This window comes from Furipterus horrens, unplaced genomic scaffold (genome assembly GCF_987537825.1).
Source record: "Furipterus horrens unplaced genomic scaffold, mFurHor1.1.pri manual_scaffold_5, whole genome shotgun sequence".
NCBI classification, from domain to species: Eukaryota; Metazoa; Chordata; class Mammalia; order Chiroptera; family Furipteridae; genus Furipterus; species Furipterus horrens.
Window position 1 is genome coordinate 9,522,062 of NW_028327175.1, and position 27,811 is coordinate 9,549,872.

Here is a 27,811-nt window from a genome sequence, read left to right on the forward strand (position 1 = left end):
TAGTCAGCTAACGCTTGTAAGGTTCTCATCCTCTCTTGGACTGAAGTCAACTGGACTCTACTAGAAGTGACTCCTGTTATCCCTTTAAAATACATTCTCCCCCTTCCTTCCTTCCTTCCTTCCTTCCACAAATACATATGGAGCATTTTCTAGGTGTGAAGGGTGCCTGCCTCTTGAAGCAGAACCCAATTGGGGACTCTTCTAATTCCCAAAGAGGTTGGGTCCTGAGAGGATCTCTCATCGCGGACCCCGAGGCTGGCTTCCAGACATGTCCTTCTTTCTTCTCTCCTCAACCAGATACCTCTTTTCCCACCCAAAGTCTCTTTTCCTCCCTTTTCTTTTCCCTCCTGATCCATTTTCTTCCCAGAACACCCTCATTCACCAATGCCCTCTTTAAATCACGCAATGCCCAAACTAGAGAGTTGTTGGGATTTGAAGTGCTTGCAACTCGGTAGTCCCCTCCATTTTTAGGTGTCTGTAAACTTTTGGGGTATACAAAATCCTCGTAGGTTATAGCTTAAAGCAAATCTCTCTTATCTCTTCTTTAAAATGGCATGTTCCTGTGGACATATCTTTGGAAATAAAATCATGGGTGAAAGTTATAAACTTGAGTAGAAATTCTGAACCCTTGAGGCCCTGACAATACACTATAAACTAACAGGAATAAGTAAAGCCACGTAATGCTGGCTCTATGCCAGGTACTGTTGCGTTTTACGTATATAATTATTCTAATTTGCACGACTCTATTTAGTCAACACTACCATTATCCCCACTATCCCCACTGTAGAGATGAGACGCACAAACCTGGCAAGTATCGTACAGGGAGCCAGCTTTGGAACCCTGAGTCTGGTTTCCGAGTCCACCGTACTACACACCCATGCTGACAAAGGGGTGAGGCGTGGAGGGGGCAGGCGATCTCCAACTGCTGTCCTTGTATCAGCTCCCTCCACCCTCACCACCACCCCCGAGGCCTCTGCAGTTATTACCCACAGTCACGGCTGAGAAACAGAAAAGCTGAGTAACTCGTCCGGTGGGGAGTGTGAGTGTTAGCCCAGGCGGCCTGGCTCTGGCGTCCTGGCACTTACCCTCTATGCTGCTGCTCTTGTCCCCAGGACAGAACGAAGACAGCAACCCAGCCCACAGATGCCCCATCAGGAGCACAGGTGAGTCCTTACCTCCGCCATGCCCTCCACCACCTTCTGCTTATCCACCTGTAAGATGCCGTTCTTCGCCGTGCGAGACACACGCAGCTCGTGCCAGTGGCCGAGGGCGAGGGGCTCCCTGCTCCTGTCGGAGGAAGGACACTGAGGGTGGGTGAGCATCCTTGGTTACGAACAACGCTCATCAATCTCGCTCTGATGACACTCAGGCCCACCTCAGGCGTCGCTCTGTTCGGCAAGAGAAAAGGATCGTTCCTGCTCAGCAAACACACAGCCGCGTTAGCTCCACTTACTGGGCCTCTTCATGGTAGGGAAATCACATGTATCACTTATTTATTCCTTACAACCGGACTGAAATGTGGGTAGGACAAGCCTTGTTTTCTAGGTGAGGAGTAACAGGAGAGTGAAATGTGGCCATGACTGCACACAAGCTTTGAAGAAGAGAGAATTATACGGGCTGCAGGGTAAAACAGATTCCTTGGCGTGCTGATGTCTGCAGCATTTGTAGACATGCACAGAAAAATAAGGCGGGTGAAAGAAGAAAGGAAAAGAGGGAGGAAGGAAGGATGGATGGAAAGAAGGCTAGATATGGGATAAAAGCAAGCCCAGAGCGAAACCGAAGATGTAGACTATAGGAGGAGGGTATAAGGATGTTTACTGGACTATTCTTTAAACTTTTGATAGGTTAAAGATTTTTCATAATAAAATATTAGGGCAAAGACATGTTCCATGTTGTCTGATATTGTGAGAGGGATTAACTGTAGTTTTAAAATTCAGTGTTTAATTCAAGGTGGAAGCATTTGAAGTTTAAACGATATTGATAAGTTTCACACACCCTTTTGACAGTGAGGTATGCAAAAAGAGCACAGTTATCACATTTGTATTTCTAACAAGGTGGTTCCTGGCCTTCACTGCACCTCCCAATTTTTCTGTGGTCCTGGAAAACCATCGGGAATACCAATGCGCACCATTATTGAAAGGTCTTCACCTTCTTACTTAATTTTTTTTCTCTGGCAAATGCTTTTGTGATTTGTCCTTAGCAATTAGGATTTAATCACCTCGGCTAAATCAATACGCAATAAAGAGAGCAGTGGCACTCCTAAAGTGGCCCCATGTCCATGACAAGCATCAGCGCCTTAGTCACACACATTCCTGTCCTGCAGAGGTCGTTCCCCGACGACACGCCCTTTCCTCGGCACAGCTGTATGGGTCACCGCCACGACCAACTCGTTACAATTGTCTCGATTTTTGAATCAAGTTTATAATCAATTTGACCACTGTCCTCTTTTCCTAAAGTTAAAGTGCTCTGGCCCATTCCACAACTTCCTGTAGGTCAGGCTTTCACGGGATTTTCTTAACTGAGCAGGAAGTCTTCGAAATGGTTTGTAACGTAAATGTCTCCCAAAGGGGCGTCTGGGACACGGACAGTGGTCACAGCTGTCAGGTTACTCTGGAGAGGGGGAGGGTCAAGGATGCAGATGGTCGGTCCTCGCTCCTTGTGAACTCTGAGCGCCCCCTCCTTTTCTTCACACCTAACATGTAAGGACTCTATTTCCAGGAGCCTTCCCTGGCAGGCAGGAAAACAATAACATATTTATAAAAAAATAAAAAGAAATAAAAACTACTCTTGTCAACAGTACACACAGAATCAAGGAGAGAGAAAAGCTGGACTTCTGGGGTGTCTGTGACCCCCACCATGTGGCTGCCATGCTGGGGTGCAGGGAGCCATCTGTCCGGGAGGAGGGCTTGTGAGTCCTGACCCTGCCTGGCTCACTCTGGCCATTCCTTACCCAGGGCGAAGCCATTTCAAAGTACAAGGTGTTTTCCTTTCTCAAGTTGACAAACAGTTCTTAACAAATTGCTTAGACTGGTTTGCATAATCATATGTAAATTGAATCAATTAAATACCCACCCAGGACACTTTTGCAGAACGAGAGGTTCAAAAATGTGTGTCTGTTCCCCAAGGTAGGAGGTGTCATTGATGTGTAGGAATTCAGCCATAAGGACAGAAATGAACTGTCCTTTTGAAGAATTATGGAAAATCCCATACAGGGAGCATTTCCCATCAGCCATGAAAAATGAACACCGATTAAGGGCAACGCATGGTTGTGACACCTCACCCCCATGCTCTTTCTAAAAATGACAGTCTGGCAATATGAATGGAGCTTGAATATGACCTGCGATTGCCTTTAAAACACTGACAGACTCACTGATTTCCTGCTGCAGGGTACCACGGAAGCACAGCATCCCAGTGAATTTCAAAACAGAAGACTGGGACAAACATAGGAACGGAAGCATGTCAGCATTGGATGAGCAGGCCTCCGGCTTGAAGGGAAAAACCACCACGGGAGGAACGCGGTTAAGAAGAGCGAGACAGGAACAAATGAGAAAAACATACGAAAACCTCCCAGTCACAGGCTCCGAGGGACCCGCAACGGTATTGACACAGCGTACAGGAGCAGCTGGCCTGCTGAGTCAACAGATACCACAAACCAGGTCACTGAAGGAAAGCTTTGATGACTCAGAACCATTTCTGCGGATCCCAGCAAGTGCCCGAGGCACCAGTTTTCTGCTGTGCTGTTGCTGAAAGCCCTGGTCACACAGCCTTCTTGAGCACCTTGGTCAGAGGCGGGTCTTTGCAATGGCTGATGACTCGTTGTCAGAGAGTGGCCACAGAATTGCTAAAGGACTCGTCACCGTTGAAAAGGCCCAAGAGGAAAGTTACAATTTAAAGTGAAGACATCAAGGACATTGCTGTTCATTAAGTTTCTATTAATGCTTTCTTACTACTCATCATTTATTTGCCGAGCACCCACCAAGTGACGCTGTGGGCAAGGTGCTGATTAATTACAACTCATCAAATCTCTGTGGATGGCATGGTGTGACCCCACGTGGCATGGAAGGCAGTTTACCCCCAGCAGAACCAAACACGTTTTCCTTAGCCTGAAGCAGAGAACCACTATCCACTGGGTACTTATTTGCAAAAAGGAAACCGTGCCAATGGGACAGCATGATCTAGAGGAAGCATATCAACAAGTAGGAATCAGGACAGGTTTCAAAAAAGATAACTGTAAGGAAGACAAGACCACAAGCTGTTGAATGACAAATTCATCTTTTTCCAAAGTGGCTGCTGTGTTGCATTTTTTGGGCGTGGGGGGCCCCTAAAGGTCTCAGCCCTTACCTGAGAACAGCAGTCCCAGAGCCACAGTCGAAGCGGAACTCCACGTGGCCTCCCGCCATGTTGATGGACAGGAAGTCCTTGCTGCCTGTGTCATAGCTGTACAGGAGGACGCCGTCGCCTGAGTCAGGCCGAAAGGTGATCTCAAACTCCATGAAGGAGAGGTAATGCCGGGGCTCCAGGGGCCAGGGTGTGGCAGCGTAGGATCTCAGGGACTCTCTGAATTGAGGGATGGTCAAGATGAAAGCTGAAGAAGCAAGCACGGCATTAGAAATCCCTCCATGGCAGAACCGGCCCTGCTGGTTTCCTCGTGGGCATGGAGTGACACTACGTGCCTCAGCTGCCCCACCGTGAGGTGGGAGGTCTCACTGAATTCTGGCCAGTGGGGTGTAGTTGGAAGGACTAAACTGCACCCCAGGTCTGGCCCCTAGAACTTCTGTCCATCCTCCTGTGCTCCTTCTTCTCTTACTTGCGGGCTGAAGCCCTAGCGGAGCCACTGGAAGGCAGGGGCCTGTGTCCCTGAAGGACTGCATGGAGCAGAGGCCACCCACCACCGCTGGCACCTCCACCGACCTGCAGGGACGTGGAACATGAGCAAGGATCAACCTTTATCACGTTAGGCTATGCAAATACGAGGCGGTATGTAACAGCTTCAGCTGACTCTACTCATAGGCCCTCTTCTACATGGTATGAGATTTTACATTATATAGTAAAAAAATTCTCTCCAAGATGATATCTTAGGTCTAAATCTGAGTCACTGCTGGAAAAGTTAAAACACATTCAACTCTGCATGGTTTTCCAAAATTGTCCATTATTCTATGGGTGTCTTTGAGTGTTCACGTGTTTCCATGTATGCATCCGTGTGTGTACACGTAATTGATTGCATTTATATAATCTGTATATGCAGTGTTAAGAGGTGCGATAGTTCAGCAGAATGGTACAAAGAAAATAAAACAAGATCTCTGCTGCCCCATCACATTGTTAATGTTTTTTGCATGTCTTCCTGCCTTTTCTCAGAAACTGTCAATGCTTCGAATTCAGCCCAATACAGGCCACACAAATATAGGCTTTTCAAAGTTATCGGAGGGCCAAGAGGAGCCCACTAAAGCCTGGCCCGGTAGCATCTTCAAAGGAATGTTTGGTTTGACACGTTGACACCTGAAGACACTCCAATGTAGTAAAAATAAGAAAAAAAAAAAAGGTTCGCCCAACACTCCCAAGAAACAACGTTAATCCCATAAACAGGTATGAGGCTCTGAATTAACATGCAGAGGGAAATCGCCATCCGCTTGCTCCTTTCTCACCCTCTTCACAGTGTCGACCTTTAAATCCAAGGGGACAGAGGCAAATGTAGGCGTCAGCTCTGACAGCGGTGCAGGTGCCGCCGTTGATGCACGAGGTCTCATCGCAGATTCCGCTGCTGCATTCGCCTAAATACGGAACGGAGGTTACAAACAAGCTCGTTGTGAGCCGGTCCCAGACCATGGAGCCGGCCATGCCAACAGCTCACGGCTCTGAATAAGCACACTGCAGTCCCCACTCCTGCTGACTTGGACCTCAGTACAACTGCAAACCAACCTGCAGGATAAGTGGACCCTGCCCTTCCTTTTAATTTGATTCTGGTTTGTTCTTTCTGAACAGCCACTGAGGCTCTTTAAAACATGGTGGACACAATAAATCACATGATAGGTTTGGGGGCCATTTTATGACCAGTGACAGGGTTGGCTGAGTCATTTCTGCTTTAATCCATCCCTCTGTTGTTCCCATAAGTGTTTTTCAATGCCTCCAATGTCAACAGGGTGTGTACATTAAAAGCATTCTAATTTATGTGGCCCCAATGACTTAAAGTGATGTCTCCTGCTGGTTGAAAGTCAAGGCAACCAAGACAAGCACTGAAGGGCTCAAGTGGCCAAGTCTAAGCTTATGACCTGGCTGAATCCGGGACTCCTGGGTCTGGAGCAGGGAGGCAGGAGAGGGTGGGGGGCTTCCTAAGACCTCAGCATGAAACCTCAGGATCCCTATCTGCACCTCGAAGTTACAATCTGATGAGGGAGAGAAAGGCGAGCATAGGTAAAGGGGCCTGCAAGGTTCAACATCACATGGGTTGGTTAGTTCTATGACCCAAACAAACACACATCCGAGAGGCCCACAGAAGGTGCGCTTGGTCATTTTCAAGTGCAGATCACCAGGGCACGTGAAAGCAGATGGCCTTTTCCTGGGCTGCTTTGCTTCTGCACTTTGATCTTCCTTTTCTTCTTGTGTATAAGAAATAAGGAAGGCAGAGGGGCCACGGTCTGGGCCAGACTGCACAGGTGACCACAGACACTTCTGGGGGGATGGAAGGAGAGGGGGTGCACCTCTGATGGAGTCGTGAGGGTCCAGCCCTTTGCCTGGCGGTCTCCCAGGGCCTGATGCTGCACCCGCATGGGCTGGTGGCCACCCCGTGGGAGGAAGAGCCCTCCTCGGCCTGAGTGTGTCATCTCAGCAGTGAGGCTCTTATCTTTCCTCATCAGTCACCGCACTTGCCAAACTGATCCCAACTTCTCCTTTCATACAGCCTCCCTGGGTGCAGGGGCAGGGCTGGGGGCACTGTGTACCCAGGAGAGGAGGCAGACTCCAGGTGCTGACCACAGAACTTAACAATTAAGTCCTCCCAGATCAGACGGCTTGCTACTCCAGCCGGGTGGGCCGGCCTCTGGGAATTCCAGCTGGGGGCCGCTGGAAGTTCAGGCAGAAGTGACCACTGCTCTCTGTTTGGCTGCAGCATTCATAGGTGCCAGACAGGCTGACTTTGACCTTGAGAATCAAACTGCTCTGCACTCTAATTTCTGTGGGCTGAGATTCTTTCTCAGAGAAGGGCTGGTCCCATAGGGAGAAAGCAGGTTATCTTAGATACGCATGAAAAAAAATTTTTTTGCAGATTTTCAAAAAATAGCACATTGTAGCTTTTTTTTTTTTTTTTAAATAAGTAGGGTCAGTAGCAGGGCGGTGGGCAGTGGAAGCCAGCTGGAGTCGTTGAGTGATGAAAGCCATGTTGCAGCCACATTATTCTGTCAGTGACGTGCAAACAAGGCAGACCGTGAGTGATGGGGCAGGAAAGAGGGAAGAAACCCTCCAGGAGGGAAAACTGAATGGCTGGTGGCAGAGGAAATGGAGGAAAAGTGAAGAGGGCAAGAGACACAGGGAAGGAAGAATAGCCTGTTCCTTCCAGAATCAGAAGGTGGAGCCTAGCATGACCTCCAGGTTTCTGGTTTGAAGGGGAGAGAAGCGTGGCAAGAGGGAAGGAATGAACGCGCTGTGACGGGCACTGGGAGCAGAGGAGGAGTTGGCTTTTGCTCAGCTGAAGCATCGGGCGCCTGTGGAAGCATCGCTGCTGGTCCCTGTGGGCAGGAGGTGAGGGATGGAGGGGCGGCACCAACATGGGGGTGACCCTGACACTGCGAGCGAATGGGCCCCTGGAGACAGGACAGGACGAGAGGGTCCGTGGAACTCCCAGGGAGCCGCAGAGGGTGAGAAGACAAAGGAAGGCAGGTGATGCGCCCTGGCGACCGAGACGGGGCAGGTTCCCGGAGCCCAGGGAGGGGCAGGAGCGCAGGGAGAAGTCCCGTTAATGGCGGGGGAGGGCCAGAGGGTGGGCTCAGGGGTTTGTGAGGAGATGGCGACTCAGACCTTCAGGAGAGCAGCTTCGCCGGGCAGGGGGAGGCGGAGGCTCCCAGGACAGGAGGTTGGACGGGGCCTGGAAGGGCTGCTGGAGTCGGGATTTGAAAGAGAGGTGAGCGGTTCCCAGGGTTCCCGAACCAGCAGGGTAGCAGGGTGCTGCGAATGCGCTGGCTTTAGCTTGGGGGCGGGGGGCCGAGTTAGTGTGAACACGGGAGAGCGGGCGTCAGGGCGCTCAGGTGGGGAAATGTTCATCTTTATCCTCCCTCGCTTCCTGCTGGAGTTGAGTTTTCCCTTCCACGACAGATGTAGACAACAAACCTCCGGTATGAGCAGGTCTTGCGACTTGGAACTAGCAGACCTGAGTTACTGCCGTTTTATAGTCCATTTACGGCGGAGACCTCAAAATAGCATTTGTGCTCTATCTTGAAATGACGTCGTCATTGCAGCCACCGTTAAGTAATCCTGTTCTTTGAGGGTTTATAGAGAAGCCCATACTTTATTACTGATATCAAAATTTAAAAATATTGTACAGCTTTGGTTCAGTATAATTCTTTCCTAGCACGGAGGTGACTCTCTGCATTTAAAAAGCACCATTTGGAGAAGCGGCCCATGGCCCTCCCCCGACTGCCAAAGTGGTCGGTGGGCACAGGAAGCCTGAGAATCCTCGGTTCTGGAGAGGCCATGGTCTTGGCGTCTCGGTCTCAGGGACTCAGGGCAGTCTGAGTGCAGAGTGTAGATGAGGAGGTTGAGTTTAGTTGGGAGGAAATCTTTCAGATCCGAGAGTGCGAGGCAGGAGGTGCAGGAGGTGTGTACGGACAGCTGGCAGTGGCTCACCATCAATGTATAAAATAACTTCCTTGGAACTGACACCTACTCAGGCTGTGGAGGTTTATGCAAGATAATAAAGGGGGGGGCAGAGGAGAAATCAGGCCCCCGGGGAGGGAAGAGAGGGTAGATCATCATGGGGCAGATACCTTAAGGCGACCCGGACAATGGGCTACCTCGCTGCCCCTCCCCCTCCAATCGAGTCCAACAAGTGAGGTTTGTCTATTTCTTCCCCTCAAGACCTGTAGAACCGGCCAGCACTGCCACCCTGGAGCAAACCACTATTCGCTGTGACCTGGGCGACTGCAGCAGCCGCAGCTGGCACCTCCCGGCTACACCTTCCAATAAGCTGTCTGCAGTCAGAGGGACCTTTTCAGGACACAAGCAGACCCCCTCACCCCCACAGCCCACTGTGACAAGCTGTTGCCTCTCCCCGGAATGCACGCACGTCCCTCTCTTTGCTCCTTGCTAACTCCTGCTCTTGCGCGCCCTCAGCATGCCATCCCCGCCCCGCAGGCCACAGCCCTCCCCCTTCCACAGGATCATTACACTGTCACTTCCCCTTTGCAGCCCCTACGCCACCCTTACACTGACCTGGATGACTGTTGGATTCATGTGGTCTGTCCCCATGGCAGCTACCCCAGGGCTGAGCTGGGATCCCCCATTTTGTTGTCCCCTTTATCATAACCCAGCATGCAGCATTGTGTCTGGCACCAAGCAGGTGCATAAATAAATACATCCTAATGTAAGCAGAAACGAGGAAGAGGGCTAAGCCACAGTGAGACTCATGGCCACTGCAGGCCTCTACAGTCCCATGCAACCTGGGAAGCCGGCTCTGTGACACCGGTCTGGAGGGCACGGGGAGCCCAGGCAGGATCGGGAAAAATGAGTGGTGGTGGTGTAGGTTTGAGAATTTGGGTGGAAATAATAAAAGAAGAAGCTGGGCCAGAGAATGCAAAATCTAGGTAGGATTGCTGACTGCTGGAGAATGGGAGGTCAGAGAGAGTCCCAGAGCGGGGACAACTTGATGAAAGCGATGAAGTGGGAGGGGTGGAGCAATGAAAAGCCCCTGGGAGCAGTGGGAACTAGCCTGTGAGGGTGGGCGGGAGGGACAGAGGGAGAGCTGTGGCGGAAGGTGACAATGTCAAGTTGCAGGTATCGGATGGAAGACACGACCCTGCAACTGCCGTCCCCTCTGCCTGAAGCCTGTACTGTGTCTCCACCAGAAGTTCACTGTTGTCCACAGGAGCCCAGTCTTCCCCGCAGCAGAAGTGCATTGAACTTACAAGAACTTGAACATGAAGACTAATTCAAAGTAAAGCAAGTACAGAGGCAGAAGAAAGATAACTGCCCCTGTTCTTAGGCCCCAGCGAGGACAATGGGAAAAAGTGAAAACAAGCGATGTGACCGATGCCTGCTATTTAGGTTCAGAGAGAGAAATCAAATAATCCGACAGGAGCCGGAGCCAGAGAGGGGACCCTCCCGGTGCACCTGCTCAGCAGAGAGGTGGGTATCACACCGTGTGAGAATTTAAAATGCTGCCTGAAATTGGTTCTTGCTTAACTTTGCAACTTCTTAACTACCCATCAGAGGTTCCCATGCAGGCTCAAGGCTGCCGGGTTGGCTTTGTCAGCTCCTGAAGAGAGAAGAAATGTTATATCCTACTCGATGAGTGGAGTCCGAATATCAATAACAGGAAATATTGACAACATGTGTGCCGTGGGCAAGGCATTATTCTAGTACTTTGTATGCAGTGCGATTCTTCTGGAGATGGAGGGAAAGGAACCCCAAGAAAGGGACTTGCCACTTCTCGCCACGGACAATGTCATGTGAGGCTGTGAGGCTTCAGCAGTGGCACCATCTTGGGATTATGAATCGAAGCAAGGGAGTCACAGAGACACTGACCCAGAGTTCTGATACCACCGAGACACTGTCCTGGACTGAACTGTTTCCCCCCAAACTCAGAGCTCGAAGCTTTGATGCCAGTGTGACTGGATTTGGAGATGGGGCCTCTGAGGGGATCATTGAGGTTAAATGAAGTCATAAGGGCAGGCCCTGACCAATCTGAGCGGTGTCCTTATAGAAAGAGGCAGAGACATCAGCGATGGGCGCACAGACGCAAGGCCACGTGAGGACACGAGGAGGGGATGCCACCTGCAAGCCCAGGAGAGGGGCCTCAGGGGAAAGCAAACCTCCGACACCTTGATCTCGGACTTCCAGCCTCCAGAACCGTGGGAAAATACATTTCCATGGTTTAAACCACCCAGTCAGTGGTATTTTGTTAAGGCAGCCCCAGGAGATGAAAACAGTCACTTAATTAACCAACCTTCGAATTATCTATCTACTGCTTTCCATGATAGAATAAATGTCCTTATTGTTTTAAAAATAATCCTAGTCTTTTCAACAAATAGTGCTGAACCAACTGGACACCCACATGCAAAAAATAAAAAAAAAAGAGAGAAAACAGACACAGATCATATACCGTTCACAGAAGTGAATTCAAAATGGATTGCCAACTTAAACGTACCATGTAAAACTATAAACTCCTATTAGATAAAATTAGGCACAACCCTAGATGACCTTGGGTATGCGGGTGACCTTTTAGATACAACACCAATGGCAAAACCCCTGAAATAGTTGATAAACTGGACTTCATCCAAACTCAACATTTCTAATCTGTAAAAACAGCATCAAGAGAAGGAGAAGACAAGCCACAGGCTGGGAAAGAATATTTGCAAAAGGGACATCTGATAAAGCACTGTTATCCCAAATACACGAAGAACTCTTAAAATTCAACAATGAAAAAAAACCCAGTTTAAAAATGTACTAAAGACTTTAACAGATATCTCAACAAAGAAAATATCCAGATGGCAAATAAACACATGAAAAGATGCTCCATATCATATGTCATCAGGGAAATGCAGCTTGCCACAAGATACCACAGCACATCTGTTAGAATGGCCACCACCTGCAACTCGGACATCACCCAGTGCTCGCAAGACTGTGGGGCAATGGGAACCCTCATCCATTCCTGGTGGGAGCACAGCCCCTCTAGACGACAGCTGACTGCTTCTCACAAAACCAGACATGCTCCACCGGGATCCAGTAGTCACACTCCCTGGTCTCTATCCAAAGGAGTTCAAAACTATGCTCATCCAAAAAGCAGATGTTTATAGCAGCTTTATTCATAATTTCCCAAAGTTGGAAGCAACTAAGATGTCGTCTAACAGGCAATGGAATAAACCATGGTCTGTCCAGACAATGGAATATTATTCAGCACTGAAAAGAAATGAACTGTCACGTCCTGACTAACAGGAAGAGGCCAGTCCAAGAAGGCTGCATGTTGTTTGATTCCAATTACGTGGCATTCTGAGAGAGGCGACCCCATGAAGAATTTAAAAAGATCCGTGGTGGCCAGAGGTCTGGAGAGGAGGGGAGGAGAGAGAGAAACAGGCAAAGCGCAGAGGGTTTTCAGGGCAGTAAAAATACTCCAGTGATGACTGTATATTGTTATACACTTGTCCAGACCCGCAGAGCACACACCCCTGTGAGTGAACCCTAATGGAAACTGCGGACTTTGGGTGACTATGACGTGTCAGTGCAGGGTCATCATTTGTTACAAAGGCACCCCTCTGGTGGGAGATGTTGGTAATGGGGGAGGCTATGCACGCCCTGGGATGGGGGGCTGGTATGTGAGAAACCTGTGTGCCTGCCCTCAATTTTGATGTTGACCTTCCACTTCTCAAAAAAGAACATCTTAATTTTAAAGAAAAGAAAAGAAGATAGGAGAAAAAGAGAAAAGAACAATCCTAGCCTGCTATTTTGGATACATTACTGACTTTTACGGGCCCCAGTTTCTTATAATAATTTCTCCCTCCTGCAGGCAGTGAGAGGAGCCAGGGAGCGAGCGCATGGGACGGGCTGGGCCCGGTGGTCGAGAACTAGAATGTGACCCTTTCTCTCAGCACCAGCGAGCACGGGGCTGCTCTCCTTACATCGGCGTGTTGGCTTTTCCACCGGACTGGGCGGGCCAGGGTGACAGGGCCGAGCCGCGTGCTGCTCCGTCCGTCCGATGGGAGCAGCCACACTTCACGGAGAGGGCCGAGGGGGCAGTGGCGCACGCCCGGAGCTCATGTGCCCTGTTGCGTACACGTCTGCGTGTTCAGACTCAGGGCCTGCAGAGCCCCCACGCCACCCCTGGGCCCACCCTGCCCCACAGATCTGCATGCACTAGCCGCGGAGGTTGCAGCGCAAGCCGCTCACCTCTGTGGCCCCCGTGGAAAAGGCCGTCCCACCAGAGCACCCCCACCCCCCCGCCAGGCAACCACTTACCCACGTCGGCCCCGCTGAGCGCTGCCCCCACGGGCCAGGGCCTCATGTCCACTCTCTCCCCATTCACCGTGAGTGACTGCACACAGCCCTGAAAGCCTCGGTTGGTCCCTGTCGCTCTGCCCAACCAGTAAGTACTGGGGGCCCCGCCGAGATAAAGAGGCGTCCGGAAGGTAATTTTACTGTAATGGCCCTTTAAGAAAAATGAAAACAGGGATGCATGAAACAAAATCAAAAGTAAAAAATGCAACTGCTTTTAATGAGGGACACGATTAGGATGTAGTTTACGGCCATCATATTTATCTTTAAGACCGCGCCTTATGGCAAAACTAAACCCACGGTTACAGTAGGAAACCCCGCGAGCTTCTGGGAGGGCTGTTTGCCTAGAAGGGAAGGGGGGGAAGGTCAGGGCCAAGAGCAACCCGACAAGCACTGAACCATGCTGGGCATCCAAAAAAAACTTTCTTTTTTCCAGTCCCGACACCAATTTACTGTGTACCTTGGATGGCTCACACAGCTACCCTGTTTCCAAAGGGGTAATACTAATTTTGTGTCCCCACGGGCTAACATCCACCCTTGCTCTGTCCTCCGCACCGATACACTGAAAGCCGCGAGAAGCATTGGCGGTGGGGGGAGTTTACCAAACAGGTTTTGTTGCAAAATATTTTGGAATTTGCTTGTGGACACATTTTTTAAAGTGTTATTATAGTTAGGTGGAGACATTTCCAGTCTCGGAGCAAACCACTCCCTGGACTGCAGGTTTTGAGTTATAAAACACAGAGCTGAACAGTAGGTGGGGGTAAAATGAAGGCCCCCCTGGCCATCTGTGTTTGGATTATGCAAATATCTCACTCGTTTGCGTTAATGGCTACAAAGAAGCCTGGTCTTTGGGAAAAGGCACGCTGCCGGATGTATATAAAATGTCCAGAAGTTAAGCCACTGAAGTGCATTCTTTATCCTTCACGCTTGTGTTACCAAAAAGTAGAGCATCTCGTTGTTGCGTTATCTTTGCTAATGAACAGATCAGACTCCCGTGTACAGAGTATACTGACTATGAGCTGGGCAGGTTTCAAGTGCTTACAGTGAGTTTTAGGGACTGTCTGCCAGCCACTGGCACCCCGCCTTTGTCACACTATTGAGGTGCCCTGCTGGCTTATTTCATCGACATCCTTAGAACTTACTGGTCCTGTTTCCTGACCCAGGACCAGGGCAGGGGCCCGACAGCTACCTCCTTTCCTCCTTCTCTGGAGCACCATGTGCATCGCGGGGTGTCTGGTCCCTCGGAGGTTCCTTTCGCAAACACCCCGGGCAACAGTCTTCAAGCCTGGCCTTTACCTTCCTCCAATGCATGTGGCCTTTGGGTCCCCGGAGCCAGCTTTACCTGCTTATGCAGAGAACTGGGACTGCCCAGAGTTTGCATTCCCCCAGCACAGCCCTTAACAGTTTTTAATGAGGGCAGAAGTATGAAAATCCAGTTCACTGGCTTCGGACTGGAATCGTTCTGAGGTGTAACGCATCTCCAGCTCCCTGGTGGGTTGAGGCAGAAGCCAGGGCCAAGATCTCCCTCACGCTGACTTCAGTTCTTCTCCGTCCACTGCTCCCCTCCCTTACAGGTCCCCTGTGATGACACTTTCTTAGGCATCATCTGCACCAGATTCCCCCCCTCATTGGGTCTCTTCCTGGGGAACCCCAGTTTAAGGCAGAGTCTTTTTCTCCCCAAACAGTTTATTAAACATCCCACATCTGTGGTCCTGCTTATACAACTTGCTTAACAAGTCCTGGTAGCAGAGAGACAAACGTTGCCCTGGGTAGCCATACAATTATATGCATCTTGCAATTAATGTTTATATTCATTGAAATCATAGACTCTTAGGATTAGAGAAAAAAGATGAAAACTCCTGTAACCCAAGCTCCCATTGAATGCCAGATTCCTTGAACATGCCTAACGAAAAGTTTTAAGTTCCTTTTTGAACAACCCCAAGGACAGGGAGCCATCTCTTGAGAAGGTCTGTCGCACCTCTGTACACCTCTGCATGGTTAGGTAAAGCCAAAATAGGCTCCCTGCGGCTCACCCCATTCAGCTTCAGCCTGGGGATCTGCAGATAAGTCCTTCTTCCCCAACACTCTCCCTGTGACTCTAATGACAAGCCTCCAGCCACACCTCGTCTTCTCTTCTCCAAACTAAACAATGTTCCCTTAACCCATCATTCCAGAGATTTCAAGTCATCTTCCTGCTTCAGTGACCGCTCTTTGAACACGCTCCAGTTTGTCTGTATTCCTCCTAGACTGTAGTCACAGATCTGAATTCAATCCTCCTAGACCAGCGGTTCTCAACCTGTGGGTCGCGACCCCTTTGGAGGTCGAATGACCCTTTCACAGGGGTCGCCTAAGACCATTGGAAAACACATATACAATTACATATTGTTTTTGTGATTAATCATTATGCTTTAATTATGTTCAATTTGTAACAATGAAAATACATTCTGCATATCAGATATTTACATTACAATTCATAACAGTAGCAAAATTACAGTTATGAAATAGCAACGAAAATAACTTTATGGTTGGAGGTCACCACAACATGAGGAACTGCATTAAAGGGTCGTGGCATTAGGAAGGTTGAGAACCACAGCCCAAGAGGATTAGTCACCATTAGACCTCTGGAAGCTATACACATCATCACCAGAGTATAATAGCATTATCCCCTCCCTTTTTCTAGATGGTATGCCTCTATTAATGGAACCTATAATTTCTTTAGCTTGTTGTTACCACATGGCTCTGTTTATTAACCCACATTGAACTTCCTTGCTTTAAACTTTAAGACATCTTCACAGGTGTTGCTTCTATTATAGCTTCTTCATCCTGTTTTCATGCTAGTATTTTGGACCCAGGTTCAAAGCTTCTTTATTCCTATCAAACTTAATTTTAATCAGATTGTCCCTATAGTTCTGGCACTGATGTGACTCTGTAGTTCATTTATTCTGTCTTTTCCTTCCTTATAAATAACCAGTCTCACTGGATTCACATTTATTATATTTGGATCCTTGTTTCATTGGAACCTTTGGGGTCCATGTTAACAGGGACCAGCAAGGCATGGTCCTTTACAGAACATGTCCTGTCAGAACAGAGTAGTAAAGAGTCCAGGCAGGGAGGAAGCTATCCATATATACACAAAGGCTTTCTTGCTACATTTTTCCTCAGAGAATACGGACACCTTACTGATTATAATTATAGGCTCGGGTCCTTGGCAGTTTGCTAATGCAAACTGTTTATTCCAAACACAATCCTAAAATTGCCCCAAGCATGACAAATATACGAATACCTAGGTAATTTGCTGGGCAGCCCAATGGTTAAATTGTTTTACCATTTCCTATAATCATGGTCCCCAGAAAGGGTAGATGAACGGCTTATTCCTGCACATTGAACCAAGTGAACCTCTTGGAACTACCTTCTAAAGCCACAGGATTGCAACATCCCTGTCTTAAAAGCCAGCTTTGAGTCTGGCACCAATGTGGCTTCTTCCTCTAGCCCTGGCTTTCCTGTGCCCCTGCACCCACCACAATGACGTTTGCAAACTCAGTTCTCCTTGAGAGATGGGCGCATGCCCTGGGAGCCCTCCTAGGGCGGCGAGACCTGGCAGGAACACACCAGAGCTCAGCTGCATGGGCTCGCCATGAAAAACGGCCCCTCCGGAGCCTGGGTCCTGCCAGGACTGCCCCAGCTCTCTGTGGTGAGGACCCCTGGGGATGCTTAAGGCTGGTGCTAGGGGGCGGGCCGACAGGGAGGCGCACACTCACCTGGGACTGGCCTGTCACCGGCGTGTTGTTGTTCAGCTGCAGCAGCCCACTCAGCCCATCTCTGTAGAGTGTCACCGTGTGCCAGCCCCCTAGCTTGATTTTGGTCTCACTTACGATGATGGCGACACCGGTCCCACAATTAAACCTGTCGGGGGTGGTGGGGGGGGGGGGAGGAAAGCAAGGCTCTGTGATCAACCAGCTCGCTAGGGTTTCAAATGCCGTGGATGTCACTGTCAGGGCGGTGGCTTCTATACGGTTTGCAAAGACCAAGGGCAGCTGCAGCAAATGCATGGAAGAACTAGACGCCTGTTCTCTGGGACGACATCAGCCGCGTTATCTCTAATCTGCCCCTAAAACCGCTCCACGTGGGGCTTCTTTAACCTGATTGTCTCTGCAGCTTAGACACTGATGGGCAGCCAACACTTCCTTGTCCTTCCCAGAGATTACCAGAGGCCGGAAGTAGACTCAAGGTGCAGCAAATCCAAACTTGAGTCATTCTGCTTCCAGGGATCTCTCTGGGGACTTCCCCCAACTTCCCAATGAAGGCTCAGTGACATTGATAAAATGTGAAAGAGCCACGCGCTCACACTCGTGTGGGCAAGCCAGCCAGCAAGGCCCTCTGTGCTCGGCTGTGCTCACCGCACAACAGGCTCCCGCAGAGGCTCCCGCTTGGGGGGAGGTGTGGGGGGAGGGGGGCATTTTGAGATGGTGGCATTCTTCTTCCTTGTGCTTTTCCTCAACTTCCCTATGGCCTGGGCTGCCCACTGGTCACCAGGCCTGACATCTAGGACTTTGGTCCTTTCCGGTCAACTTTCAAACAGCCACCATGTCACTTCCCAGTGGGTCCTGAGGTTGCCAGTGGGAAAGGAAGCATGGCTGGCGTCGTCCTTATCGGGACTTGAACTAACTGCAGCCCACGCTCATGGTCGCGCTCCGTCTCACGAGCCTCAGTGGAGACGGAAGGGGTGGAGAGGCGCCACGGGAAGATACCAGAATCACTCAGGAGGAGCTGCAGAGATGGAGAGCTACTCATGACCACCCAGTAACTGCCGGTGTCTGTCCGATCCTCCAGCTATCACAGCCTCACAAGGTTAGAAACGCTGCCCCGATCCTGGCGCCCGGCATCAAACTCCCATGAGCCCAGGAAGGGAGGCCATTTACTACCCCAAGTGGGATGCTCAACAGTCTTCTCCAACACAGTCTTGTGGGTTCAAGGTCAGGCAGGGGTGCCACCAAGATCCTAACCAGGGGACTCTGGAAAAGGACAAGGCTGGTCCTCATTGGCTGATCTCAGATAGGTGCGCGCACACCTTCATGAAGGTGGGTAAGGCTCTCGCAGCTCCGCTGAACGCTGCCCACAGGAAACGGTGCATGAGCACAAGGCGGCTTCCAAGGTGTTTTGGGAGAGCAATGACCGGGGGGCAGAGGAGGTGGCCACGCAGCCCACCGCAGCTCTGAGGGAAGGCAAGCGTGGGGGCCGAGTCTCCGGGAACCTTGGAGGTTGTTGGCTCCCCTCTGCTCTCCACGGCTGTCAGTCGTATTAACCACAGGGGACAAGGAGGAGATCCCAGCCTTCGTCCCATCCCATCCACAGAGCTCCAGGGGAGAAGGCACTTGACCCCTGCGGTCACGACTGCACCCCCAGGAGCGCCAGCAGGGGGTGGTGCCCTGTGGGAGCTCCAGAAACATTTGATGCTGAGTGAGGGAACGGTCACCAGGTCCCACACGTGGGAAAGGCCCCTTGCGATACTGAAACTCCAGTGTTTGGTAAACTGGTCGGTGCCCACCTTACACACACTGTTGTTTATCGACAGGAACCCACCCTGCCTTACTCTAGTCACACTGTAAACAGGTACATATAACACGGGATTGAGAAGTCTGCGGGCATTGGGCGGGAGTCACCTGAACTGGAGGGAGCGTCGGATGATGGCCAGGGACATGAAATCGCCCCTCTCGTGTTCGTTCTCCCCACAGTAGAGCAGCAAACCATCCTCCGCCTCTGCCTGTTGGACAAATGGAAGCCACGGGAACAATGAGCACCTCCTGGCCCAGAAAGCAACACCGGGACACACTCCCGAGTGTGAAACGTGGGCATTCCCCTCTGTGGTCCTGTTCACACGGGGACAAGCACGTGGACTCCAGCGAGTCCCCAGGCACCGACTCCCAGGTCATTTGCAGCCCAGCGCAGGCAGCGGTACAAACCGTGTGAGGAACGGCAGGGGGTGATGGAGGGGGGCGGCCTCGTGTTCGGCCTGCTCTTCCCTGGGCTCTGCGGATCCGCCAGCAGAGCCTCAGGAAAACCACGGGCACCAAGACCAGGGAAACAGAAGGCTGTTTTCACGCGCCTCAGTTCTTTTCTCACCAGAGGGCATCCTGCAGGTCTCCTTTATTTCCTTTTCTACTGCCCTCCCCCTGAGCAGCATGCAAATTTGCTTCTTTCCCTCTCTCAGGAGGACAGGGCAGTAGAAACAGCCCTCTGAGAGCTGAGTTTGGGCATCACCCACATTGGCTATGCTAGGCTGTGACAGATCCGCTTTTGGACACTCAAATGTTGTGACCATGACCTCAAAGGGGACTTGTTTCCGGACCTCCAGGCATTTTCATGTCGTCTGAGGTGCCCAAAGGAATCCCTGGGAGCTGAGGCCACTGACTGAGCTCTGACCCGCGGTGGGCTCAGGTCGGAGCAGCGACCGGACCTTGCTCACGCCAGGGCTGTGCGTCTCAGCTTCTGTTGGTTCGGTTACTGCCACAGCCATGAAGGCAGACGTTTGGGCTCCCTTTGAAGGGGGTTTTGGGATGAGAACGCATTGTGCCTTCTGACACCCTGGCCAGGGAGGAGTCACTTTTACGAGCAACATGGCTGGGCCCCAAACATGCTCTCTGGGAAGCTTCAGGCCACCACTGTCTCATTTCAATAACACGTGGAACCCACCTGCTCCTCCCTGGTGCCCTTGAATGGGTGAATGGGCCCACCGTCCTTACTATCTGTGAAAGGTCTCAGGACAGGCTCTGTGCCATATTTACCTTTGCTATTTACCTTCCTGCTCCCTCTCCCCCCTCCCTTTTGTGACAGGCTACCCAGTGCGCACTCATCAAACAACTAACCCTTCTTACCCTAAATTCAAGAGTAATTTGAAATGCCTGATGGGAGTTCTTCAGAGGTTCAAAGGTTATGTAAGAGTAGCCGAAGAACTGAGGATACTGTATAACGATGTCTGAAAAGAGAAAGACCACATGAAACCAGGCTGTTTCCTCTCTTCCTCAAATGCAAAAGTCAACAGACACCGTTGCTTGGGGGGTCACTAAGGGAAAACCTCTGATCTGTGAAACATAGTTTACTTATCTTCTTTTCTCCACTTCCCACACCTGTAATTCCTATTCTTGGTGCCATTGAGCTCCAGCTGGCCTTGGGGAGACCCTGGACCTTTGGAGATGGTCACTTGCTACCTGACCAAGAAAGGCACGGCTGCAGGATCATGGAGCCCTGGCGTCCAGCTGCACGCCTGTGTGATCTCAGTGGGCTCCATTTTTACCTTCCTCGACTTTCCTGCCCCTGTCTCGGCCACATGTTTTTTCAGTAGAGATAGGTTACAGGGTGCCGTCAAGATTGCCATTTGTAACATGTCGGCACGCATAGAAATAGGGCTGCTTTCTAACGAGAAGCGGTGGGAGTGGCCTCCTAGTTCTTCTGTGTAGCTCATTTAACGACTTACACATGGAAGAAGGGGCTTCTCTTAGAGAAAGGGCTAGAAAGAATCATAGGTGGGCAGCAGAACTTCCCTTCTGGCTTCCAGGGGGGCCCACCCAGCACCATGGTCTCCCCTCCCCGCCCAGGACCTACCTTCTGAGCAGCTCTCACCGCCTTTGCCTAGGTTGCAGTGGCATCGTGAGTGCCCCCAGCTGTAGTCATTGGCACAAAAGCTGTCAATAGGGCAGAGAGTCTCATCACAAGACATGTCGAAGAGCCTCGGCATCCTGGGCCCGCCGTTCACCTCTCGGCTCCTCACTGGAGTGGGCTGGGGGGCCACTGTCGTCGTGGGGAGAGAGGCCAGCGTCGGGGGGACAGGCCTAGACGTGGCCTTCGGGTTGGATCTTGGCGCCATCTTGGATTCCACCAACAATTTGTCATTCCCCCCTTTGATAGCAGGAAGTGGTTTCACCTAAAGCCAGAAAAGGATCAGCACAGAGCTCCGGTCATTGCACTGCCTCGTTATGGTGGGTGCCTGACACTCGAACGCAGGGTCACTTTTGATGTGTCCCCAACTCTGGGGTGCAGATGGGGCAGATAGTACTGACCCTTGTTTATGGGTGAAGAACTTGAGGCTCCAGGGTTTTTAGTACCTTGCTTTGTATTACTCAGAAGGTCAGTAGTAAAACTGATATTATATAATTGATTATTACAATATCACAGAGAGGGAATTGTCAAGGAATTGCTCCAGTCCTTATAATACCTGACTCCGTAAAATTGTACTTGGTGGGAAAGCTCGACATGTTTTTCCAGACTGTGAAATCAGCAGGCAGGGCTGGCCACTGAACATCAGCATGCTTGGTACTTAGTTACGGCTAATTTATGATCACCCAGGGCCTAATAGTCAGAGGGCCATTTGCTTTTAACAAATGAGCCCATTTAAGTGAGTTTTAAGTAAAATGCTCACAGTCTGTTGTCCAAATTGTCTTGTTCAGCAAGAAAACAAAAGCAGCCTGGCTTTTCAGAGCAGAGAGTTCTGTTACCTCCTCAAAGAAAATGTCCAAGTCTAAGTCGTCTTCTAATCCGTCATCATCCTCCCCGATGCCCGTGGTGGTTATATAGTGGGGTCCATAGCGGCCGCTCCCTGCCTCCTCGGGGCCTTCGCAGAGAAGAGAAGCAAACTGCTGTGAACATGCCCTTCATCCCTGTCTCTCCACACTCGTCACAGACACTGCGCCCATAGGACTGGGACGTCCTGGGCACACAAGGAATTCAACACACAAGACGAAGCATCAATGACCACAAAATATGAAAAACAGTTCATCTCATATATAATCAGGAAAATGCCAATTAAACCCAGAAGGAGCTGCCATTCTATACCGGCAAGACTAGCAAAAATGTCAGCAACAGAAAATATCACCACGGACGGGTTCGATGGGGACTCGTATTTGCTGAGGTTGGATGTGTGCAACCACTCTGCATGACACTCGGAAATACCGAATGAAGTAGAAAATGTTCACACCTTTGGACTCAGCAACCTTACCCTAACGTCCAAAATCTAGACACACATGTACCAGGAGATGTGCAAAACATGCTCATAGCGCCAGAATTTGTAACAGTAAAAAAGATCTCAAATTTGCTACTTAGAAAAGCAAGTGACACCCCCAACACCTATCGACAGAGAATGGGAGACTGCGTGAGAGCGCATCTGCGGGACGGAGTGCTGTGCACCAGGGAAGTGGATGGACGGGCGCTCAGTCACGCATCATTGTGCCCTGAAGTGCACACCATTCTGTGCCCGAATCCAAGTTGCTAATAAACACATCCAGTTCGATGCCATTTATTAAAAAAAAAAAAAAAAAAGGCAACAGCAAGCAAAACTTAATACCGTGTTTAAGGGTACATGTGTATGTAGTTTAAATGATTAAGTCAATTAGTGGCAAACACACCAGTGGGAGGTTAGAAGAAGGAGGTGTCTGAGGGGCCACAGGGGCCTTCCAGAGCCTCTGTCATGATCTACTTCTTAAGGAAGGTGCTGGGGACGGGTGAGGGTTCTTACCATGGGGTCGGCCAAAAAGGCTATTACGTTTATTCTGTATGGTGGCTCTAGTAGCGCTCGGTTGTCTTTCACTTCATTCGAAACAATTTTGTTAGAGTGTATTGTATTGTGACAGCTGTCATATCAGCGTGCATTTAAAAGAAGTACCGAAATCGGTGCATTTTTCTGTAGCCACTTTAATATTGAGGATGGAAGAAAATAAGCAACATTTTCAGCATATTAGGCTTTACTATTTCAAGAGAGGTAAAAACACAACTGAAATGCAAAGATTTGTGCCGTGTATGGAGAAGGTGCTGTGACTGATCAAATGTGTCAAAGGTGGTTTGCAAAGTTTCTTGGTACTACTGACATTTGGGCCAAGTAATTCTTTGCTGTGGGGATGCCTTATGCATTGGAAGGTGTTTAGCCACAACCCCCGGCCTCTACCCACTAGGAGACAGCCGACATACTCAAAACCTCCAGATCAATGAAGTTATTGGTGAGGCTAAAAAAACGTGTCTTTTATTTTATGGAAAAAAAATGTAATGAACTTTTTGGTCGACACAATATTTATATGTTGTTGATTTTTTTCCTTAAAAATTCTTTAAACTAAGAGACAGTATGCTGAAGCAAACACTCCCCACCCAGGGAGAAGGGGCCCTATGGGTTGTCTTGGGGGCCAGTCATTTCTATTCATTTCAGCAGGACAGTGTGTTTTCGGCACTGGCAGGTGGGCTGTTGTCCCTTAGGGGATGGTCCGATGCACATTTTTATTCAGTTTTCAACCATAAAACCTGCTGATGTGCAGCAGGCCTGACCTGGCCTCAACACAGGAAGCGCCCCCTGGGACGCGCCCCATTTCCTCCCAGCAGGTTTGGGCAAGCCCAGGACCCAGCCGCCCTCTCTAAACAGGCACGTCAGGCACCGGTGCAAAGGGCAGTAACAACCTGGGCCACAGAAGGGGCTTTCCTAGGTTTTTGATGTTCACTAGTTAATAGACATGCTAGTGTTTGCATGGCTAGGGAAGGAAGGAAGGGATGGAGGGAGGGAGGGAGGAGGAGAGGTAGGGAAGGAGGGAGGAGGGAGGGAGGAGGGAGGGAGAGACAGAAGGAGAAAGAGAGTAAAAAAGAAAAATACTGAAAACATACGCTCAGCTTAAAGGCGTTCCACTGTCAGAATAAGCGAAGCCGAACACCTTTCTCACAAAAGCAAACGCACCCCTTCTAAGCACTGTAACAGCGAGCGGCCAGAAAGCTACGCTGAAGGAAATGGCAGCACGGGCGGGCGGACGGGCAGTGTTGTCGGCTCACCGCTGCTGAGCACCCACCGGCTCCCCGCGGACCAGGAGGGGACAGACGCGGTGGGCGGGTGACCCAGAGACAGCGGGACGCAGCTGCTCCCAGGTGGTCCCGCGTGTCTTGGTGGAGGTGGGATAACACACCACCTCCACACCAATTCCCCACGGTTTTACTTAAAACAGCCCACACGTCAGCTCAAACTCCAGCCTGTGGGTGCCAGATGTATGCCCGGATGCGAGTTCTCGTAAGGCGCCCGCATCCAGCCAGCACAGCTAGGTGCCCGATGTCTTCACACGGAGGGTCAGGGGGCCCTTGGCCTCTTTCCCCTCTGCTGTCTCCCCATCTGTGTATCTTTCCCCCTCTCTCCAAGCTTCTCTCTCTTCCTCTGGGTCTCCTTCTCTTCTCTGCCCCTTTCCCGCTGTCCATTTCTACGTGTCTCTCATATAGTCAGGATTCTTGGATTTCAGAGCAAAGAATCCATTTGGGAATAAAAGGATTACATAGCACACACATGAAGAGAGCTGGGTTTTATCTTCAGTGGGTTGGCCTCTCTCTTTCCCAGGGTGTTCTTTCTTGCCCTGCACACATCTTTGTCATTCTTGTTCTATTCCCATCAATGTCAAGGTTCTTCATTTCATCCTATGATATCCTTTATGAAAGAAACTTTGAAAGGTTCCCCCACCCCTGCCATTGCCTAAAGGATAAATCCCAGGCTCCTTGGTCAAGAGTTCAAGGATCTCAATGATTCCGGCTCCTCTTTTCCTCCTTCTTTCTCCCACCACCATTATTTCTTGAAGCCTACTGCCTCTCCCCAGTGAACAGGTACTGCTGTGTGTTTAACATAATACATGTCTGAACTTCACAGTGATCCTGCAAGGTTAAATATGGTTCATTTCACTTCGTAGATAAGTACATTGAAGCTCGCGTAGGTGAAGTGACCTAAGATCAAAGACTTCATAACTGGCTGAGCCTAACTCCAAGCCAGGTCCATCTGGTTGCTGTGCTCTTCTGAGAAAAGCCACTGCGGAGGTACAGGAGCCTGGGATTTAGAAAACTAACATTGATTGATTGTTTTTACTGTGCCAGGAGCTTTTCAGACATTGTTTCTGTTAACCTTCACAAAATCCTGTGGAATTGGCATATTATTCCCATCTTACCATGTGGAAATACAAACTCAGAAAGATTAAAGAAGTTGATCAAAGGCATGCAGACAGTAGACGGCAGAGCTAGAACTTATCCTTGGGCTCTCTTGGATTACATCATGCCACTGATAATCTGACTCCAAATTGTGTTTTCAGCCTCCCCCACACTTCAAAAGTCTCAACAGACAAACTGGTCTACCGGTTACCCCAGGAGTACATCTCGTGTTTTCTTACCCCAAGACCTGGCCTAATGCCTTCCTCCACGATGCCTCCCCATTCCCTCTTCTATATCCTTCTGTATGGCCTAACCGGCCTTCCAGCTACACGCATCCTGTGGAGACAGAGTACATCATCAAAAGGCCCGAATCAAGTGATATTTTAGGAAGAAAATTCTTTCGGAAAAAAAAAAAAAAAAGGAGGCTCCATAAAAGATGGCAGGGCCAAGACCTATCAGACATTCCTGCATCTCCCCCTGCATGGGGCTGTCCACACACAGGAATTTGTCCCACTGCGAACTTGGAATCAGCTCCCGTAGCTTGATGAAATCAATAGATGCTTAAGACAATATTTACCCCTTCCGAACTCCTGGCCTTGGAATGATGCTCTTGTATTTCCCAACTCACCTGTGAACCCCTTGAGGGCAGAAACCGTATTTTAGACTCCCGATATTCCTTCCCATCCTCCATTTCACTGACACGTCATGTACTCACCAAGACACTTCTGCAATGCTGCTACACTCCAGTGGCACTGTCTCTGTCCTGGCCTGGCCCAGTGGGCCGTGCCAGGGAGAGGAATCGTTACAGGGTCAGACTCTGCTCCCAAGTCCAAAGACATTCCCTCAGAACGGCCCCCATTCCTGTCCCTTTCTCCAACCCAGACTAGAAGTTTAGAGTTAAAAGAGTCCTAGATACCATCCAGTCCAAACTTCTCACTTTATAAATGTGTGAACAGAGGCCATAGAAGAGAAGTGACTTCTTGCCTGCACCCCAGGAAGTCTATGTTAAGGAAACTTCTTCAAGAAAAGGACTGTGACATGTTGCATTGTTGCAGATACAAAGTGGTACCGTGATGAGAACGAAAATGATTCTAGATTCTCTGCGCATCTTGACAAGTAAAATAAGGCATGTATTATTCACTGGATAAAGTTCTTTGGTCTTGGTATAACTGTCTCTGTTTTGACACTGTATTCAACATTTCTCCTTGAAGACAGATGTTACTTCTTAGTTTGGGAACAGAAAGGGTGTGAGTATAAGAGTGGGCAAAGGAATAGGAAATTACAAAGACTTAGAGTCAAAGAAATTTTGACTTCTTTTGTAGAACAATGTTAGCGATCAGCTAGCACAGCAAGTCCATTTTACAGAGGGGTAAACCGATGCCCAATGAGTCCATGGGACTCACCCAGAGAGGCAGCTCATTAGTGGCAGAGCAGATCTAGAATTCTGGACTCCCAATGCTGCACTCAAGTACGCTTTGCCGCATCTGAAATGCCTCATCTCTCATAATAACCCAGGCTAATAGTTCTTCCTCATTCTTAATAGGAAGGAATGCACACAGAGAGGACCAGACGCAGCATGGCTAGACGGAACCTGGACTAAAGCTCCCTGCTGCTGTGTCCTGCCAGCCACTGCCTCAGATCTCAAATCCAGGGCTTACACCAAGATTTTGCTAATGCTGTTTCTACGCGAAGACGGAATGTACAGCCCAGGCCAGCGATAAGAGTTCTCCCGGTAACCCAGGGCTGTTATAATTAAAGCGCATAACTTATCTCTTTCTACTTGGCACTTTGTTAATTAGGAAAAGAGAACATTGAAAAGAAGGCATTTATTTAAAACCAGGATAGTCCAACCACTGGCTGAAGGCAAAACAAGTTCAAGGGTATTCTACTGTAAGAAAAACAAATCTACAGAATACAAATTTCTATTAATAAATTAAGGATGGCTTTCATTTCACAAAAAAACTGCATGTTTGTTTCTATAAAGGTATCACAGCTTTTCTATATGTACATAGTGAGTTCCTCTGATGTAGCAACATGGTATAATTCTGATTTTTAAAATCCTAACAGGTTTTTCATGGAATTAAAAAAACTGATTCTAAAGTGTGTCTTGAAGAGTAAAGGGTCAAGAACAGACGACAGTTTTGAAGAAGAACAAGGTGGAGAAGAATTACCTACCAGGTATCGTGACTTTATAAAGCCATAGAAATTAAGCCAGCGTGGCACTGGAGGAGGGATAAGGGAGGAGGTTACAGAGCTCAGAAACAGACCACAGTGTCTGAAGGTGGGAGACACCAGGAGACGCCATTATACATCAAGGGGAAAGGATGAGGACTTAATAATTGGTGCTGGGATAACCGGTTATCTGTATGAAAAAAAAAATTAAATTAGGTTCCTTCTTCTCCATACCTAAAAGTAAATCCCAGGTAGATTAAAACCCTAAATATGAAAAACAAAAATTTATACTTTAGAATAAAATATAGGATTTTGTTTAATTACCTTAGAAAAATGAGTTTTTAAATACCCAGAAAACATAAAACATAAGTAAGAAATTAAAATACAACTACATGAATACTTCTTTTCAATAATTGATATGGTAAGTGAAGTAAAAGATAAGACACAAATAGCAGATGTTTGCTACACATATTAAGGGTTAGTATTTAAATGTCTATATTAATGCTTATTAATATGTACTGTATATAAT

General features: G+C 49.3%; 1 protein-coding gene across 1 annotated transcript in view; it reads right to left on the reverse strand.

Moving 5' to 3' along the window:
* The window catches only part of EGFLAM (EGF like, fibronectin type III and laminin G domains), a 135,415-nt gene that overhangs the window by 25,084 nt on the left and 82,520 nt on the right, over positions 1–27,811 (reverse strand). The window contains exons 8-16 of the mRNA XM_090276163.1: positions 21,681–21,796; positions 20,791–21,109; positions 20,064–20,164; positions 18,852–18,952; positions 16,950–17,094; positions 13,156–13,345; positions 5,643–5,768; positions 4,342–4,585; positions 1,176–1,287 (exon numbers count right to left, since the gene is read on the reverse strand). Coding sequence (XP_090132289.1) covers positions 1,176–1,287; positions 4,342–4,585; positions 5,643–5,768; positions 13,156–13,345; positions 16,950–17,094; positions 18,852–18,952; positions 20,064–20,164; positions 20,791–21,109; positions 21,681–21,796 — 1,454 coding nt within the window. The remainder of the gene's footprint in view (positions 1–1,175; positions 1,288–4,341; positions 4,586–5,642; positions 5,769–13,155; positions 13,346–16,949; positions 17,095–18,851; positions 18,953–20,063; positions 20,165–20,790; positions 21,110–21,680; positions 21,797–27,811) is intronic.